Source organism: Coenobita brevimanus, chromosome 86, assembly GCF_032717465.1.
Source record: "Coenobita brevimanus isolate Jiangsu-jjx chromosome 86, ASM3271746v2, whole genome shotgun sequence".
Taxonomy (NCBI): Eukaryota; Metazoa; Arthropoda; class Malacostraca; order Decapoda; family Coenobitidae; genus Coenobita; species Coenobita brevimanus.
Genome location: NC_137039.1, coordinates 35,292,814 through 35,308,295, shown reverse-complemented (window position 1 = coordinate 35,308,295; position 15,482 = coordinate 35,292,814). Strand labels below are relative to the sequence as shown.

General features: G+C 39.9%; 1 protein-coding gene across 1 annotated transcript in view; it reads left to right on the top strand.

The window, feature by feature from the left end:
* faf (ubiquitin carboxyl-terminal hydrolase-like faf) overlaps window positions 1–15,482 on the top strand; it is a 66,784-nt gene that overhangs the window by 36,316 nt on the left and 14,986 nt on the right. The window contains exons 28-40 of the mRNA XM_080280894.1: window positions 1,378–1,649; window positions 3,394–3,657; window positions 4,707–4,787; window positions 5,103–5,229; window positions 5,976–6,120; window positions 6,681–6,759; window positions 8,769–8,935; window positions 10,125–10,298; window positions 11,283–11,424; window positions 12,138–12,291; window positions 12,688–12,835; window positions 14,346–14,460; window positions 15,197–15,332. Coding sequence (XP_080137020.1) covers window positions 1,378–1,649; window positions 3,394–3,657; window positions 4,707–4,787; window positions 5,103–5,229; window positions 5,976–6,120; window positions 6,681–6,759; window positions 8,769–8,935; window positions 10,125–10,298; window positions 11,283–11,424; window positions 12,138–12,291; window positions 12,688–12,835; window positions 14,346–14,460; window positions 15,197–15,332 — 2,004 coding nt within the window. The remainder of the gene's footprint in view (window positions 1–1,377; window positions 1,650–3,393; window positions 3,658–4,706; window positions 4,788–5,102; window positions 5,230–5,975; window positions 6,121–6,680; window positions 6,760–8,768; window positions 8,936–10,124; window positions 10,299–11,282; window positions 11,425–12,137; window positions 12,292–12,687; window positions 12,836–14,345; window positions 14,461–15,196; window positions 15,333–15,482) is intronic.

Below are 15,482 nucleotides of genomic sequence, written 5' to 3'. Positions count from 1 at the left end.
AGCTGTAAAAGAAGCTTACCTAAGCCTAAAATCAGTGCATGTCTTGCTTGTACCCAGTAAAGGTCACTGGATTCTGACTCGTATTCAAACTCGGTAGAGAAGAAGCTACAGCATTGTATACAATCCCATCATCAGACGGTCCTGGGACAATTAGATAAACATCTGTTATGCATAATAATAAAATATGAATGACACAGAATCGTCCAAGGTGCAAATTGTTGTGGCGGAGAATCTTTGATGTTTTGACAGGGAGTTCTCTTGACGAGGAGTGCGATTGATGATGCGATCGGGATAGCCTTTTCAATGGCCCCTCTTTATGTCATTTTAGCTACTATTCTGGTTGCTTAGCTCCTTTGTTTTCTTCTCTCTTACTTTCCAACATTTATTTAGAAATTTCTTGATTTTCAAAGCATTTTCCCTAGAACAGCTTGAATGTAAACACATGATTTATCTGTCACAGTTTTCATCAGTGCATGGCATTCATAATGAATAATCCATCCATCCATTATCCAATCCTATGTCGCCCCATGAGGAGCGTAGGAATAGCCCTGGGCTCCTTCGCTCCTCACGGGGCAACACAAGATTGGATGGTGGATGGATGGGTATAATGTCTAAAATGTATGGAGTAATCCAATGTGTTACATAGCTTGTGTGTTATAAAAATCTTCCGTGTCAACAGAATCCATGTAAAAAGAGACTTAAAAACTACTAGTTTTATAGCGGAATGGAGTAGGAAAATCCAAAATTTTCCCAAGTTCTTTGCACCAACCACTGATCGGCTGCCATAGTTCCAACTGCTTCGTTGTTGTTATTATTATTATTATTATTTTTTTTTTTTTCATTATTATATTATTATTATTACTATTATTAATATTATGAGATTGTACAGAGTGCTTAAAGACTTCCCAGTGATCAGTTATTATAATAATGTGGTATTTTGCACTATGATAGTTGATAAATTACTGAACTTCACAAACCAACCCATAATAGCACTGAAAAGCACAGGGTTCTCAGTTTTCGTGTACAGTACAATGAGTGGTAGCCTACGGTATTTCCATGAGCCTTAATGCGTTGTCAGTTGGCACATCAAACTACTTTTTCAACTCCAGTCCACATAAATGGGGTTAGTTTTTGTGGATATGGAATCAAGGTGTTTATATTGATGCTTTGCAAATTAAAGCTGTGCCAACAGAATCGATGCAAAACAAAGGGTGACTTTTTAAAAATTTGTTTGGATCTTGGCTGTCAAATGTATTGAAAGAGATTGGGTTTGAGTTTGACAGTCAATTATAGATCATTGTGTTGTTTTTGTTCATGTACTTGAACTAAACATGGAGTGAGAACAAATTAACAGTGTGTATTGTTTTGGTGTTGCAGTGTGTCGTGAGGGTCTGGAGACATTGTCGGTAGTTCTGGCACTATACCCTCCTGCATTGGAAACCCTGACCAAGGACACACAGTTCCACAAGCTGGTGATGGGGCTTGTACTGGTGGGAGGGGAACGTAGCATCAGACAGTGTGCCGTTGAACAGTTATTACTAATGGCAACCAAGTGCTCCAACTCTCCACACACTTTAGTGGTCTTCATTGTCATGCTTTTTAATGTTCTCAATGGCTTGAATGGAGAGTATTCAAAGGAATACTTTCAGGTGTGTATACAGTGTTTCACATTTTCATGTTATCATTATACAAGTCTCTTACGTATACAAGTGTTATATTTAGGAGTTCCTTGTAAGTACTACTTTTCAGTGAATTCCTGCCATACCAAATCATATGTTAATATGGGCACTTATATCCTAGATGCAGTCAGTCCTCTGTTTTGTATCAATGCATTCAGTGCACCAACCACGTTTCTTTCTTGACCCAGTTTATTACTGGTATTCATTTCATTTACCCATGAACTTTTTTTCTTTTCATGTACTCTGGGCCAAAAAAGTATCAGTGCACAATGTGCTTGAAACATTTGGGACCACAGAACAAAGGTCACTGAAATGTTACTGTAGTGTCTGACCTACCACACGTTGATAGCCCTGATGTCAGGAGGTGTTATATATCACCAGCTAGCAATATCCTCTTGCAAACATATAGCAGATGTTATGTTTATATGAACAGACATTTTTCATACACAGTGAGACACTGGTAAACGTCAGCAGTTGTTCGAATGTTTTCGGTAGGCATCGGACCCCCTGTGCACCGATACTTTTGTGACCCATAGTACATAGGTATCAAACTCATCCACCGTGTCAAATCTTTCAGTTCGTCAGTACATTTCAGTGAGTTAGCTCTTTTCGCAACAACAGTCACTTTACTTTTAACTGCACTCTGTGTCAAACCACACCACACGCAGACATTAACAAATTCTGAATGAGACTGAAAAGCTCTTGTGACTGTGAAAATGACTAGCATAGCATCATGCACTTTCATTTTACATAGAATACTTTACCCTTCACCATTCATTAAGAACTTCACCCCTATTTTCCACAACCTAATTTTGACCTCTCTGACCCCATCTGTCTGTATATTGAACATCCACGGGGAAATGGAACACCCTTGTCTCTGCAGTACTGATAATGTACTGGACATCAGCACACACTTCCCAGTCTTAAAAACTCATGCAGCAGTCACTGATTTTTCATACACATCTTACTTGGGTAAAACCATCAGAATCCTTACCCGTTCACCTTACCATATCCTTTTTTCCAGATAAATAAATACACTCAGTACCATACAGTTCTTCTCATGTTTTCCCCAGTGCCATATCCCATACTGTTTATTGTTATTAAGGTATGTATATACCATACATAAAAAGCTTTATGGCATTGTGGTAGATGCCTTGAGTCAAAGAAGGCCATGAAGTGACTTGGTTACTGGACGTTTTTCTACCCTGTAAATAATGCCACGGACAGACAGTGGCCTCTTGTGCTTTTAATGACGAGGACTAGAGTAAGATGTCACGAGGTTCTCGTACACCAAAAGCCTTCTGTAGCCCTCCAAAAGGAATATGGATTCCCCCCCCCCCTTTCTCCAAGTCCTGAGCCAAGTTGTTGAATGAGGGAATAGCACAACAAGCATTATAAAACAGAATGTACAATGAAAGCAAGAGCATTTTATTGATTTACATGGTAGATGAAGGCAAGAGTACTTTATTACATACCGATCATGTTGCATGGACCCCTGTGTTGTGATTGTTCAAAAGGTAAGTACAGTAATAATCACTCATTGACGAACATATGACAGGCTGTCCTCATTACATTAACTGTTGCTTTTGTGCGAATGTTTTGCTTAAGCAGTGTAGGTAGACATTAGTAATTTTCATGGCTAAAAAGTTGGTTATTTGTCACATCAACACAATATTAACATCCCAGTGCTATTTTTTGTTCCATCTGCTTGCAGCTGCTATGTGGTCTGCTAAATTGGGCATGTGTGTCAAGTGTGGCTGTGACCGGGGTGGACCGGCTGCTGAGCACAGAGGTGGAGTGGCTGAAGGCAGTACGGTCCAGTGTGGCCCAGCTGGCCCAGGGTGGTCCTGAGACGCCTGTAGATGAGACACTCTTAGAAGGCCACCTCTGTGTAACCCGGGAGCTGGTCGCCTTTCTCCCCCCAGAGAAGAAATATGAAATTGGTGGAGATTCTGCCAAACAAATATTTCTCATTAGGGTAAGTGGTGCACAGTTAACATTTTTAAAAGCCTTGGCCATGCATGCATGTGTAAGCCATTTTGCACCCACTGAATTCAGTGAACAATGACGGTAGGTGCGATGTAGCTCTGTCTCTAATGATGTGCCACCAGTAAGTTAAGTTGGCCTCATACTGTGTCTTTACTTATTGGCATTCCAAGGTCTTTGGCACCTGTGGATAAATTCTAAATAGACTAGGAACCAATAGGAAGAGTATGTGTTTCAGGTAGCCTAGGTCTATGTAGTGAAAATACTGCCCTTCAGGTATTTAAAAAATTTGAGCAACAGTCTCTGATCATTCCGTTTTGTTTCGTTTTTGAAGGCTCCCACATGCTTGCATGCATTGGCCTGAGGCACTTAATGGCGGCTCTCCATGCTGCTCAGTCTCTGGCAGCTTCCGTATTTAGTCTCTTATCCCTGAGATCACACTCAATGACCTTTTCCCAGGTCTTTTTCGTGCTACCTCTTGCAACCCAACCCCTAATATTAACACCGCTCACATTTTGCCCCAGTTATCATCCCCCATCCTCTCCACATGCCCAAACCATCTAACCATCTCAATATACCTCTCCTCATCACAACGCTAATACACTCCAGTCCCATCCTCTCTGAACTTTTCCATCGTAACCCCCTCCGGCCTCGCACTCAGGGATGTATGCACATCCACGTGATTATTGCCATTTGATAGACAGGTTTTGAATGGAAAACATCTGTAATCTGGTGTATGGATTATTATTTTGTTTTATTCATTTTTTTTCCCTTTGTTATAAAAAAAAAAAAAGAAAGAAAGAAAAGGAAAAAAGATACTGTAGACTTAACAGCAAAAAAATAGCTAGCTGTACTTCTGCAGTACACAGGAGGGGAGGTTGTACATGGGGTTTCCTTTTTCTTTTTTATGTCCCCATTGAAACCAGGGAGACATACTTTGGATCTGCCCACCCAGTATATGAATGTGGGGAGCTGAGTTGTTGACAGTAATATATTTGGTCCTCAAGTTTCCCTTCATGACTCTGATTTTTCTTTCCACAGGAACTCGTAGAGGACTTTATATTCCCATTTTCTAAGGTTTACCTTCAGTTAGAGCATGCTTCTGAGATGCCTGCTGAGCAGGTAAGAATCGTTGATGCTTTGTAAACATGATGATATAACTAAAATTTTTCAGTTGATGTACAAGTCATATGTTGCATGGCAGCCTTAATAAAAAGGCTGTATGTACATATTTCAAGTGATTGATATTGTGAGAATATGTTTTGTTGTTGAGAACACTATTATGACAATTTTAAGAATTTTTTTTACTTCTCAGTATCATTGCATATTGAGGTATGCACATGTTCTTGCAAGTACAGGGCAGTGAAAGAGTTTACATGCCAGTGCAGTGTTTAACACCAGCTAAGTTACTGTTTTCTTTCACCTTTCTATTTACAGGCCATACCAGTATGCTCAACTCAACCAACTGTGATAGCTGCATATGAACTCCTAGTCACTTTATGTACAGGCTGTGTACCTAATCTCAAACTCCTAGCAGAAATGCTCACCAATATGTATTATTCCGGTAAGTTGAGTGCATCAGCAGAGGAGATGAAGGCCTATATATGGATTTAGTATTTTTATGATGCTCACATGCGACATCCTTGGTCACCTAATGGCTTCTCTCCATTCTGCTTGATCTCTGGCTGCCTCCCTATTCAGTCCTTTATCCCTGATGTCACACTGTGACCTCATCCCAGGTTTTTTTCAGTCTGCTTCTTGCAACCCTGCCCCCAACTTCCACACTTCTCACTTTCTGCACCCATTTGTCATCCCCCATCCTCTTCACATGTTTGCTTTGAAGAATTTGAAACCATATGTCGTCAGAGGTAAAGGCACAGATGCATCAGCAATAGTTTGCTTCTAATGATTTCCATATTTCATGTTCCATCGAGGGGAGTATTTTGCTATATATTAACAAGAGATACTGAGCAAGCACATCACTCAGATTGTATAGTATGTTTGATTCATTCTGTAGTAAAAACTTCCACCAATATAGTTCTTTGCTTTTGAGAGCACTATAAGCAGACTGGGAAGACCAGTGAATCCATTGTTTTAGGAACTTTTATATATATATATATATATATATATATATATATATATATATGTGTGTGTGTGTGTGTGTGTGTGTGTGTGTGAGTGGGAGATCAGCTTCTGTTGGAAGTATCAGCAGTCTTGTGTATGTAAATCTTAAGTCAGACTGCAGAGTTGGTTTTCTGGTTTTTAATGCTCTATGTAGTGCTGATTGTATGAATTTATTTTTCCTTTCAGATTGTGATGAAAACATAGCTGAGTGGGAATACTTACCTCCAGTTGGTCCTAGACCTGTGAAAGGATTTGTAGGACTAAAAAATGCCGGCGCCACTTGCTATATGAACTCAGTCCTCCAGCAACTATACATGATTAGGCAAATAAGGTAGTGAAGCAAGTTTGTACCATCACCATTTTGTACAGTTGGTTGCAAAACCTCACCTTATATTTCACCTATTCTGCTTTTTACTTTTCTTTCCAGATTAATATTCTAAGTTGGTAGGCTTGGTTTATTTATGCTTATAGATCAATGTTTTATATGATGTGCCACTGAGGAAAGCAACAGATATGCCCAAAGTGTGGAAAGATGTTTGTGGAATAGTTGGCAGCCTTTTTTTTCTGACTATACTTCCTGTAAGGTGCATTATGATACTGCTCATTAGAACAGGAGGTCAAAGATTAATTCATGCATCTCTTGAGGCTACATCTCAAATGATCTCATGCTACTGCATGCAACTTTGAAAGACTAGGTTCTTTCTGCAGAATTTTGTACCCAGAGAAGAAATCAGTAGTTGTGTATTAAGAGTTAGTAAATATTTGACTTTGTGTGTTTTGTGCATAAAATACTTGTATGTGTGGGTGAGGGATGTAGTTGATAGCTGCCACACATTCCTCACTAATCTGTTTTTCATCACTGTATATAGCCTTAACTCTCGCTCATTTCAGACATGGGGTACTATTAGTAGAAGGAGCAGCTACTGACCCTGAGGAAGACTTCAGTGGGGAGGAGAGGATGGAACAAGAGGTACAGTAGACTCTGCTGTTATTGTATTGCTGACCTCACACCATAATACACATGCCTACACAGCATAAGCAGTTATTCAATTTGACATCAATGGTAGGTCTATGAATGGAAGAAACCTATGCATCGAAATTATGTATATTTTGAAGATGCAGCAGTTCTGGTCCTGGCTTGAATCCTCATATGGTCAAAGTTGGGTAGAAACTGTTGTATATTTATAATAATTTCAATCTTTGCAGTATGTGGGGGCGCTCACCATTCACTCACTCGATGTAGTGCTTCTTTGGGTGTCTGCCCTGTCCTCTCTTCCTTCCTTCCTCTTCTGTCTGTCTTTCCTTCATCTTTCCTCTTCCTTCTGCCTGTTGGTGACTTTACAGTCCCTCTTTTGTCTGTCTTTCTTTCATTCTTTCTTCATCCTTCTGCCCATGGGTAACTCTACACTTGCTCCTGTACACCAGGAAACCATTTACTATGCTGGGTGGTAACCATATAACCAATTTATGGCACCTGGTGGTTTAGTAAGTAATTAAGGCACTGCAATCGGATTGAGCTGGTGCAGGTTTATATCCAAGGGGTGATAGGGGTTTATTGCTCACGTAATGCCCCTTAGGGATGAGTGAGGCTGGTCACTGTCATCTTAAATGTCAGGACCAACTTGCCAAGCCTAGGGCTCCTACGCTCCTCATGGAGCAACGTAGGATTGGATGATGGATGGAAAAAACTGGATGTCAGAACTGAATTGATAGTACAGTATATTGTACATAAACAGGTACTTCACCTTCTTACTTTTTTTTATTGAGAGTAGTTCTTGTATTTACCATTTGAGGTAGTGGGTGAAATGATTCATATGGACTAAAGCAGTTGGCAGACATATGTCATCTGTGTACCATAAAAAATAATTTCATGGTAGCATTGCCAGTAGCTGATTCAGAGGAGAGATTGAGACAGTTGGTAGAGGGGTTTGGAAGGGTGTGTGAAAGGAGTAAATTGAAAGTAAATGAGAATAAGAGTAAAGTGTACAAGGTTGGTAGATGGTAGGAGGATGAATGTAGTTTTGAATGGTTAGTTGCTTGTGGAGGTAGAGCATTTTAAGTATTTAGGGTCACATGTTGATTTGGATTGAATAATAGGTGTAGAGGTGAAGTATAGAATGAATGAAGTAGGAAAGGTGCTGGAAGGAATGAAAAAAGGGTTAAGATATCGTTCGCTTGGAATGGATCTAAAGAGAATGCTGTATGAGGGTGTAGTGGTGCTGACAGCTTTATATGGAGCTGAAAAATGGAATATGGGTGTAGCAGAGAGGAAGAGTTTGAATGTAATGGAGATGAGGTGTCTGAGGGTTTTGTGTGGATTGATGCATATGCTATAGATCGAGCGAGGAATGATAGAGTGCAAAGAAGAACTGGAATTATGCAGGAGATGGCTGATTGAGCTAAGCAAAGATTGTTGCGATGGTTTGGGCATATGGAGAGAAAGGATGAAGAGCGATTGGTGAAAAAGATAACTGGATCGGATGTGAAAGGTGTAAGGCTGAGAGGAAGACCACGAATATGATTGATAGCGTGAAGAGAGCATTAGATGCAAGAGGGATGTCTGTAGAACAAGAAAGAGTTGCTGCTGCATGATAGGGATGACTGGAGAGAAATTGTGATTAAATGAAATGGTGCAGCAGCCCTGAGGGGATATTCTCCCACATTTGGTCTGATCAGGTCAGGTGCTGGTAAGGGGATGGGTCCATTATGATGTGGCAAGGGTAAACCAGCTCTGCTGCTGGGCTCTGCTGTGAATGTTGCTGATTGCACTGCACAGTTGACCCTCGTGTGGTTTGTTGCAGTATGTGTCCCTTCTACCCATGAGGCTAAGATATGAGTAAATCTGTGTGTGTGGATGAGTAAATTGGGAGTGTGTCGTCCTGTCTTGGCTACCCTCCTTTTGTAGGAAGCAACCTAGGTATGTAGACAGATAGATTGCAATGCCAGTCTGTAATATGTGTTGCTTGCTTAACCTGACAGACGAACCTTGATGGAAATGAAGAGGATGCCATGAATAGCAGTTCCAATGAGGAGAGTAGAAAAGAGTACCATATAGGAATTCTCAAGCAGGTACAAGCCATCTTTGCACACCTTGCCTGCTCCAAATTGCAATACTATGTTCCAAGAGGTCTCTGGAAACATTTCAAGTAAGTTAAATATTTTCAAGTAAATTTTTCCTATGCACTGATTGGTCTAATGGTAGAGCACTTGAGTAGGGAATGAAGGTTGTGCATCATGTGGAATCAACTAGAGGTCTTTATGTTGTGTAAAATGTTGCCAGGGAAGTGCTGATTAGTTTATTTCGTACCCTTAAATGATCTAGGCCACTGTGGCTTAGACTTTTAATTCCTGTACACTTGGGTAAATGGATAATATGAATTTTTTTTTTTTTTTTTTTTTTTTTTTTTTTTTTTTTTAACCTACAGAAATATTGGATTACACTATGATTTACGTTTGGTGTAACATTGCTCACACTGCAATAGCCATTATCTGTCAGGGAGCACTAAGGAAGGAGTTAAGTACCAGATACAAAAATATTGATTGTGGAACACTGAACATAGATTTCAGTGGAGGAGGAATAAATTTAAATATAGAATGAGCTAATTCAGTAACTTCTTTCAACCATTACTATTCATTGCCACAGCAAATTTATTATTTAACAGTCTGGAGTAAACCCTGGGCCCTGACACTCATAATTTGGAATGGCAGGATTGGATTATAAAATAGCAGTATCACAGTAAATTGGTCCTGCCACTTGCTTCCTGTGATTCATATATATATATATATGTTGTCTCAAAATAAGTGTTATGTAATTACTGTACATTCCTATTCACATAACTTTAATTAGGTTTAATTAAGAAGCGGAATATCAGCCATTGCTAAATATCTACATGTTGTTTGAAACTGTTAGTTGCTAGGGGTTTCCCTCCTGTTGAATAGCTTTGTTTTGTCATTCGTTGAGTTTCATTTTGTTTTTAAAGGTTCCAACATGCTTGCATTTGTCAGCCTTGATCACCTAATGGTGGCTGTTCTCGTTGCTCGATCTCTAGCAGCCTCCAGATTCAGTCCTTTAATCCTGAGGCCACACTGTATGACCTTGTCCCAGGTCTTTTTCAGTCTGTCTTTTGCAACCTTTCCCCCAGTGTTCACACCTCTCGCTTTCTGCACCCATTTGTCATCCTCCATCCTATCCTCGTGCCCAGACCTCCTCAATCTGCCCCTCCTCATGACAGTTCCAATCCACTTTAGTCCTATCCTTCCTCTCTGTCAGCATCATTAATTTACAGTTTAAGGGATAGATACTTAATATTTCATGTGTCCATTATTATTCAACAGATTGCAAGGAGAGCCAGTCAACCTAAGGGAACAACACGATGCCTGTGAATTCTACAACATCTTAGTAGAGAGTTTGAATGAAGCACTCAAAGCTCTTGGTCATGAACAAATAATGAACAAAATTCTGGGTGGTTCATACTCGGATCAGAAGATCTGCAAAACTTGCCCACACAGGTATGCTTATTCTTTCTGCAGCTGTAACTATCTGCTTTGGCTGCTGTGTGGTCTTTTATGTTTTATCAGTGCTCAGGTATTTTATGAACAAGGGGTACATTTTTCTGTTTAATACCATACTGTATACGGTACAATGTTGCCAGTACCATTGGGGATAAGCAAGAAATAATGCCATCCACTTCCATTTTGTGTTGTTAAAGGCATTTTTATGGAAGAGGAATGAAAATTTGGTTATTTCCCAATTTATTTTGTATGTCTGGACATTGCTATTCCTCACCCTGCCCTTGGGTGGGAAAGGAGGTCCGGATGATGATGATGATGTAGGAATTTTGGAACCGTGCTGTATATTGTGTGAAACAAGAATTTGGAGAGGTCATACCTGGGAATTCTTTCTCCCAGTGACTCTTGACCCCAGTGGAATCAGAGGCCTGCTCTGGATCTACCCAACCATAGCAAAATGTGGACATTTTGGATTATTACATAAAAGGGCAAGGTTAAAGGGAAAAAAAACACTACTTTGTCCATCTGAGACTTACACTTAGTTGACATAAATGCACTTCAGAAATATGTATTGATAACCCTTCATTTCTGTGCCATTCATTGGATGTAAACAAAGCAACTCCCTCATACCCTTTCCATATGTGCATAGACTGGATGTGCTTGACACATTTCACACCATTCCTTTCATCCATTTCACTTTGTTTCCTCTCGGTCTTTTGCAGAGAGCCATCACATCATATCTTGCTTCTTTATTCACCGCTTCTGATCATAAGCACTGTTTTGTCACACCGCAACAGTTTTACACAACTATACGAACCAGTCGAGTTTTGTTGTGCACTGGCCAGTATATATTATCAGGTCTTCACTAGGTTGGTTTAGCTAATCCCGGGATGATTTTACCAAAAAGTCATTATTTATCAGAGTTTCATATTCCTTAGTTTTATGTATGGATTTGTTCATAATGTGGATTGAATGTATCCCCAGATATTCACGAGAGGAGACCTTTACGGTTATCAGTATAGACATCCGCAACTACAGCAACCTTTATGATTCACTGGAGCAGTATGTCAAAGGTGATCTCTTGGAAGGAGATAATGCATACCTCTGTGAAAAGTGTGACAAGAAAGTAAGTTGATTTGTTCTTAATTTAGCAAGTCTGTATGTAGAGAACATTTCAGATATAATTCATGTGAAGCCAACACAGTCTTTATTGGGCTAGTTTTACCCTAACTTGGCCCAGCTTTGTGTCCGCTTGCAGCTTATTTCACATAGCTCTGTACCAGAAAGAGATAATGTTCCCACTGCGCGTACTTTCCATAGCACATCTTTGTGACTAGCATCATGATCTAGTGTTAGCCCATTCTTTCAGCTCTTGTGTTCAAGATGGGGAGGTGACAGGTTTAGGTCAAGTTATACAAATATAGTTACATTTTTAACTGTTGGTGGTTATGCCAAACTAGGGGTCAATTAAGGCCAAGACTTGATGTGAGGGTAACAGTTGTAATGACCCATCTTTTAAGCCTTTTAAAGTGCCCTGTTCTTGTTAGATATTCAGATCCTCTTATAAGATTTGGTGCTCTGTTTTGCAGCTAAGCCCACAGTAAGTTAGAGTGAATGCTTATTGAAGTTCCATTGCTGCCAATAAAGCTTTTTTAAGTTACATTGCTGCCTACAAAGCACCTCTTAAAGTTCCAGTGTTGCCTGTAAAGCTCATTCACTAGTAGCCCTACTTTACAGTATGCCAGTTTTGTGGAGAAAATGGTATTTTGCAACACTTCCTTAGTACTCAATAAACACATTTACTGTATCATGTAATTTATACGTTTCCTGACCATTTAGGTTGATACCGTCAAGAGGATCTGCCTGAAGAAACTTCCTCCCATAATGGCTATTCAGCTGAAAAGGTTCGATTATGACTGGGAACGAGAATGCTCCATCAAGTTCAATGACTACTTCGAGTTTCCCAGAGAACTGGACATGGATCCCTACACTGGTGAGTCATTAACACTCTTCAGGTTGGGGTACCATTAGTATTTTATTCATGGCAGATATATTTAACTGGATTTGAGTCATAGGAACCTGATCATTTTTTTTTTTTCCCCTCATATTGAAGGGAAAAATGATGGCTATATTTAACTCCTCTGATTCAAAAAGTTTCATTTTATGTAAATTGTGTACTTGTAGTTTAAGCATAATGTTTTCCAGATATTTTACATGTATGTATGTAGTGTCTTCATCTATAAGGCTCAGTATGCACAGCCTATTAAACTTTTTGGATCTGTGTACAAAAAATTTCCTCTTGTCCTGTTGCTGGATGCTACCTTCAGTTTGTAATGGAAATAACATAGGATGATTATGATTAATTGATCCTGCATATAACCTTTTGCAGTTGCTGGATTGGCAAGGAATGGTGAGCTGATTGATTATGATCCAGAAGACATGAAGACTGTTGTGTGTAGCAAGTACAAACTCACTGGCATTGTAGTACACAGTGGTCAGGCGAGTGGTGGCCATTACTACTCCTACATATTACACAGGTATGATACACCTTCATTTTTAGAATATTCGGTTCAGACACGAAACTCTGATTCTTATTATGTGTGTGCATTTGATCAAACAATCATATCATTACAGAGACTTTTTTTTTTTTTCCACCATACAATTATAAAACGTGAATTAGAATTTGAATATATAAACACACAGATAATGATAACGTTGGCCTCAGAACACTGTTGAACCACATGACTACAGGGAGCAAAAAGTAGGATCGTGGGCATCACTTTTATTGCTAAGTGCAAGAGCCAGTAGGGTTACTGTGTGGACTGCAGTTTTAACTGTGACTGCAACTTTGCCTCCACCACACATGGTATAAAAAATGTACATTTTTATAAGGATGCTCCTAACTGCCACCATGCCAATTTTTATCAATCTGTTTACCTTCCCTGAGTCATTGATTTCAGACTTTTTTTTAATATTAAGTTGATTTTTTTGTCACCAGATCAAGTGTTTCTTAGCTTGAAATCCTCATCACCCTCTCTTTTTTGTAAGTTACGCCTCTTGGGTGGGTGTGAGGACGGTGATAAGTCACCAGCACCATGGGAGGTAGATGGGCGTGAATCTGCCATTGCTGGCCTACAAATGAGAACTGAATAACTAAGTATTGGTAATTATGGTATGGCAGGGCTTGGCAGCTGCTCTGATAGCCATGAGGGAGACTCATCATTCCCATGGAAACCACTGATGCTTCCTCGTGCTTGAACTTACGGCGCGGAGACCCATCGCTTAATATGAGGTGTTCAGCATGGCCGGGGGTGGTCTGCATATCGCCTCATATGAGGTGATGAGTGTGGCGGGGGGTTAAATAACATAAAATAGAAATGGTAACATCTTTTCCATGTTACTTCTTTTAAGGTTAGTGACCAGAGGCTAGGCTGCCATAGATCAGTACAGTACCGTTTATCTAATGGGAGGTGGCAGGCATACGGTACGGTACTCTAGTTAATGACCTTACACGATTAAAAAAGGTCCATTCACTTTTGGGGGATAAAAGCCATTCACTTGTTAAAGCTGTCACACTGGCTTGGATATGCTATCCACCTGACCACCAGATGAATGATGTGCCAAGTGGGAACAGGCATTGTGGCAAAGCAAACAGCAGCGTACACCATAGTGTTTTGTGTGATTTGGTGTCTCTTGCAGCACACTCAGAGCAGGTAGTGTGGGTGTGGGTGTGATATCCATTCAGCAGCTCCATAGATCATTCCCATTTCCCATTTTTTCATACATTCCAAATTCTTGTACATTTCTTTTATTGCTTACACTGTCCATCCTCCTTATACCAGTGTTGGGTCATATCTGCAAGCAATACCCTGTTTGGTCACTTTGTCCAGGCTTCAGTACACATTATTCAGGTTGTCAGAATCTTGCCTCCGCTTCACACGCATAAAACATCCACACACGTTGCCTCCACTTCACAAGGATAAAGCATCCACGCACAATTTTTCTTAGTCTTTCTCTTGATTATAATGTTAGGTGTGCTTTTTACAGGAATGGGAGTGACCAGCGGTGGTATAAATTCGATGATGGTGAAGTAACAGAATGTAAAATGGACGATGAAGATGAAATGAAAAATCAGTGTTTTGGTGGAGAGTATATGGGTGAGGTAAGCAGTGGATGTTAATTTTCATTAGTTGTGTGAATCATGCCAAGCTGTTCTTCAGCAGCATATTTATAGTAGCTGATCAGTTTTATCACAGTTGTTTATCAATTTTTATTAGATGAATGTATATCTATACATTTGTTTCAATTAGTTTCAAAATGAATGTGTATCTATCAGTCTACCTGTGGATGTGTGTATAGCCAGACTGTTAGGTGTGGCCACAAACAAATTTTCTCCCTGTCATCTTGTCCTCTGTTGTTAGGTTGCCCCCCCCTCATATTCACACCTCTCTCCACTCACACCCTCCAACCCTGTCAGGTTTCCCTCTCCCTCTCCTCCCTTCCACCTTTCTCAAATGAACCCTTCTAGTCAGTTCCTGTCTCCATTCTCCCCATGGACAAACCATCTCGGAGTATTTTTCTTTGCACTTTCAATCACGTCCACATCAACACCACAGTGCTCCTTTACTTCCTGATTTATCTCTTCCTCTGTTTGCATGTAACTCCACATTCTCCTCTCATATAGCTCATGTTTGCAGCTGTCACTCTTGACATGTATCCCTCCAGCAGGAATAATAGTGTCCCATATAAAGTATTGAAAAACCCTCAACTTTTGTGCAATATGAGTTGACTTGTTTTTTGTACCTCAGTAGAATCTTATAAAAGATTTTAGACTACTGTACAGTAATGGTCCCAGCAAATCTGTCAGTAATTTTGCACATCATTTATTTAATCAACAGCAAGTGTTTGATAACATCATGAAACGTGTGAGTTACCGACGGCAGAAGAGGTGGTGGAATGCATATCTTCTCTTCTACACTCGCTTAGATGTGGAGGAAGACAACCTCTGCAATTCTCTTAACGAACTCAGTTTAGGTAATTATTATAATTATTATTATTTTTTTTTTTTAATCCCACTGATGGATAATGGTGGTGGTGGTGATGATGATGATGTATTTGAATGCCTTGACAGGGTGACTGAATTTGAAGGCTGCCAGAGGGCGAATGAGTATTTTTTAGTGGTTT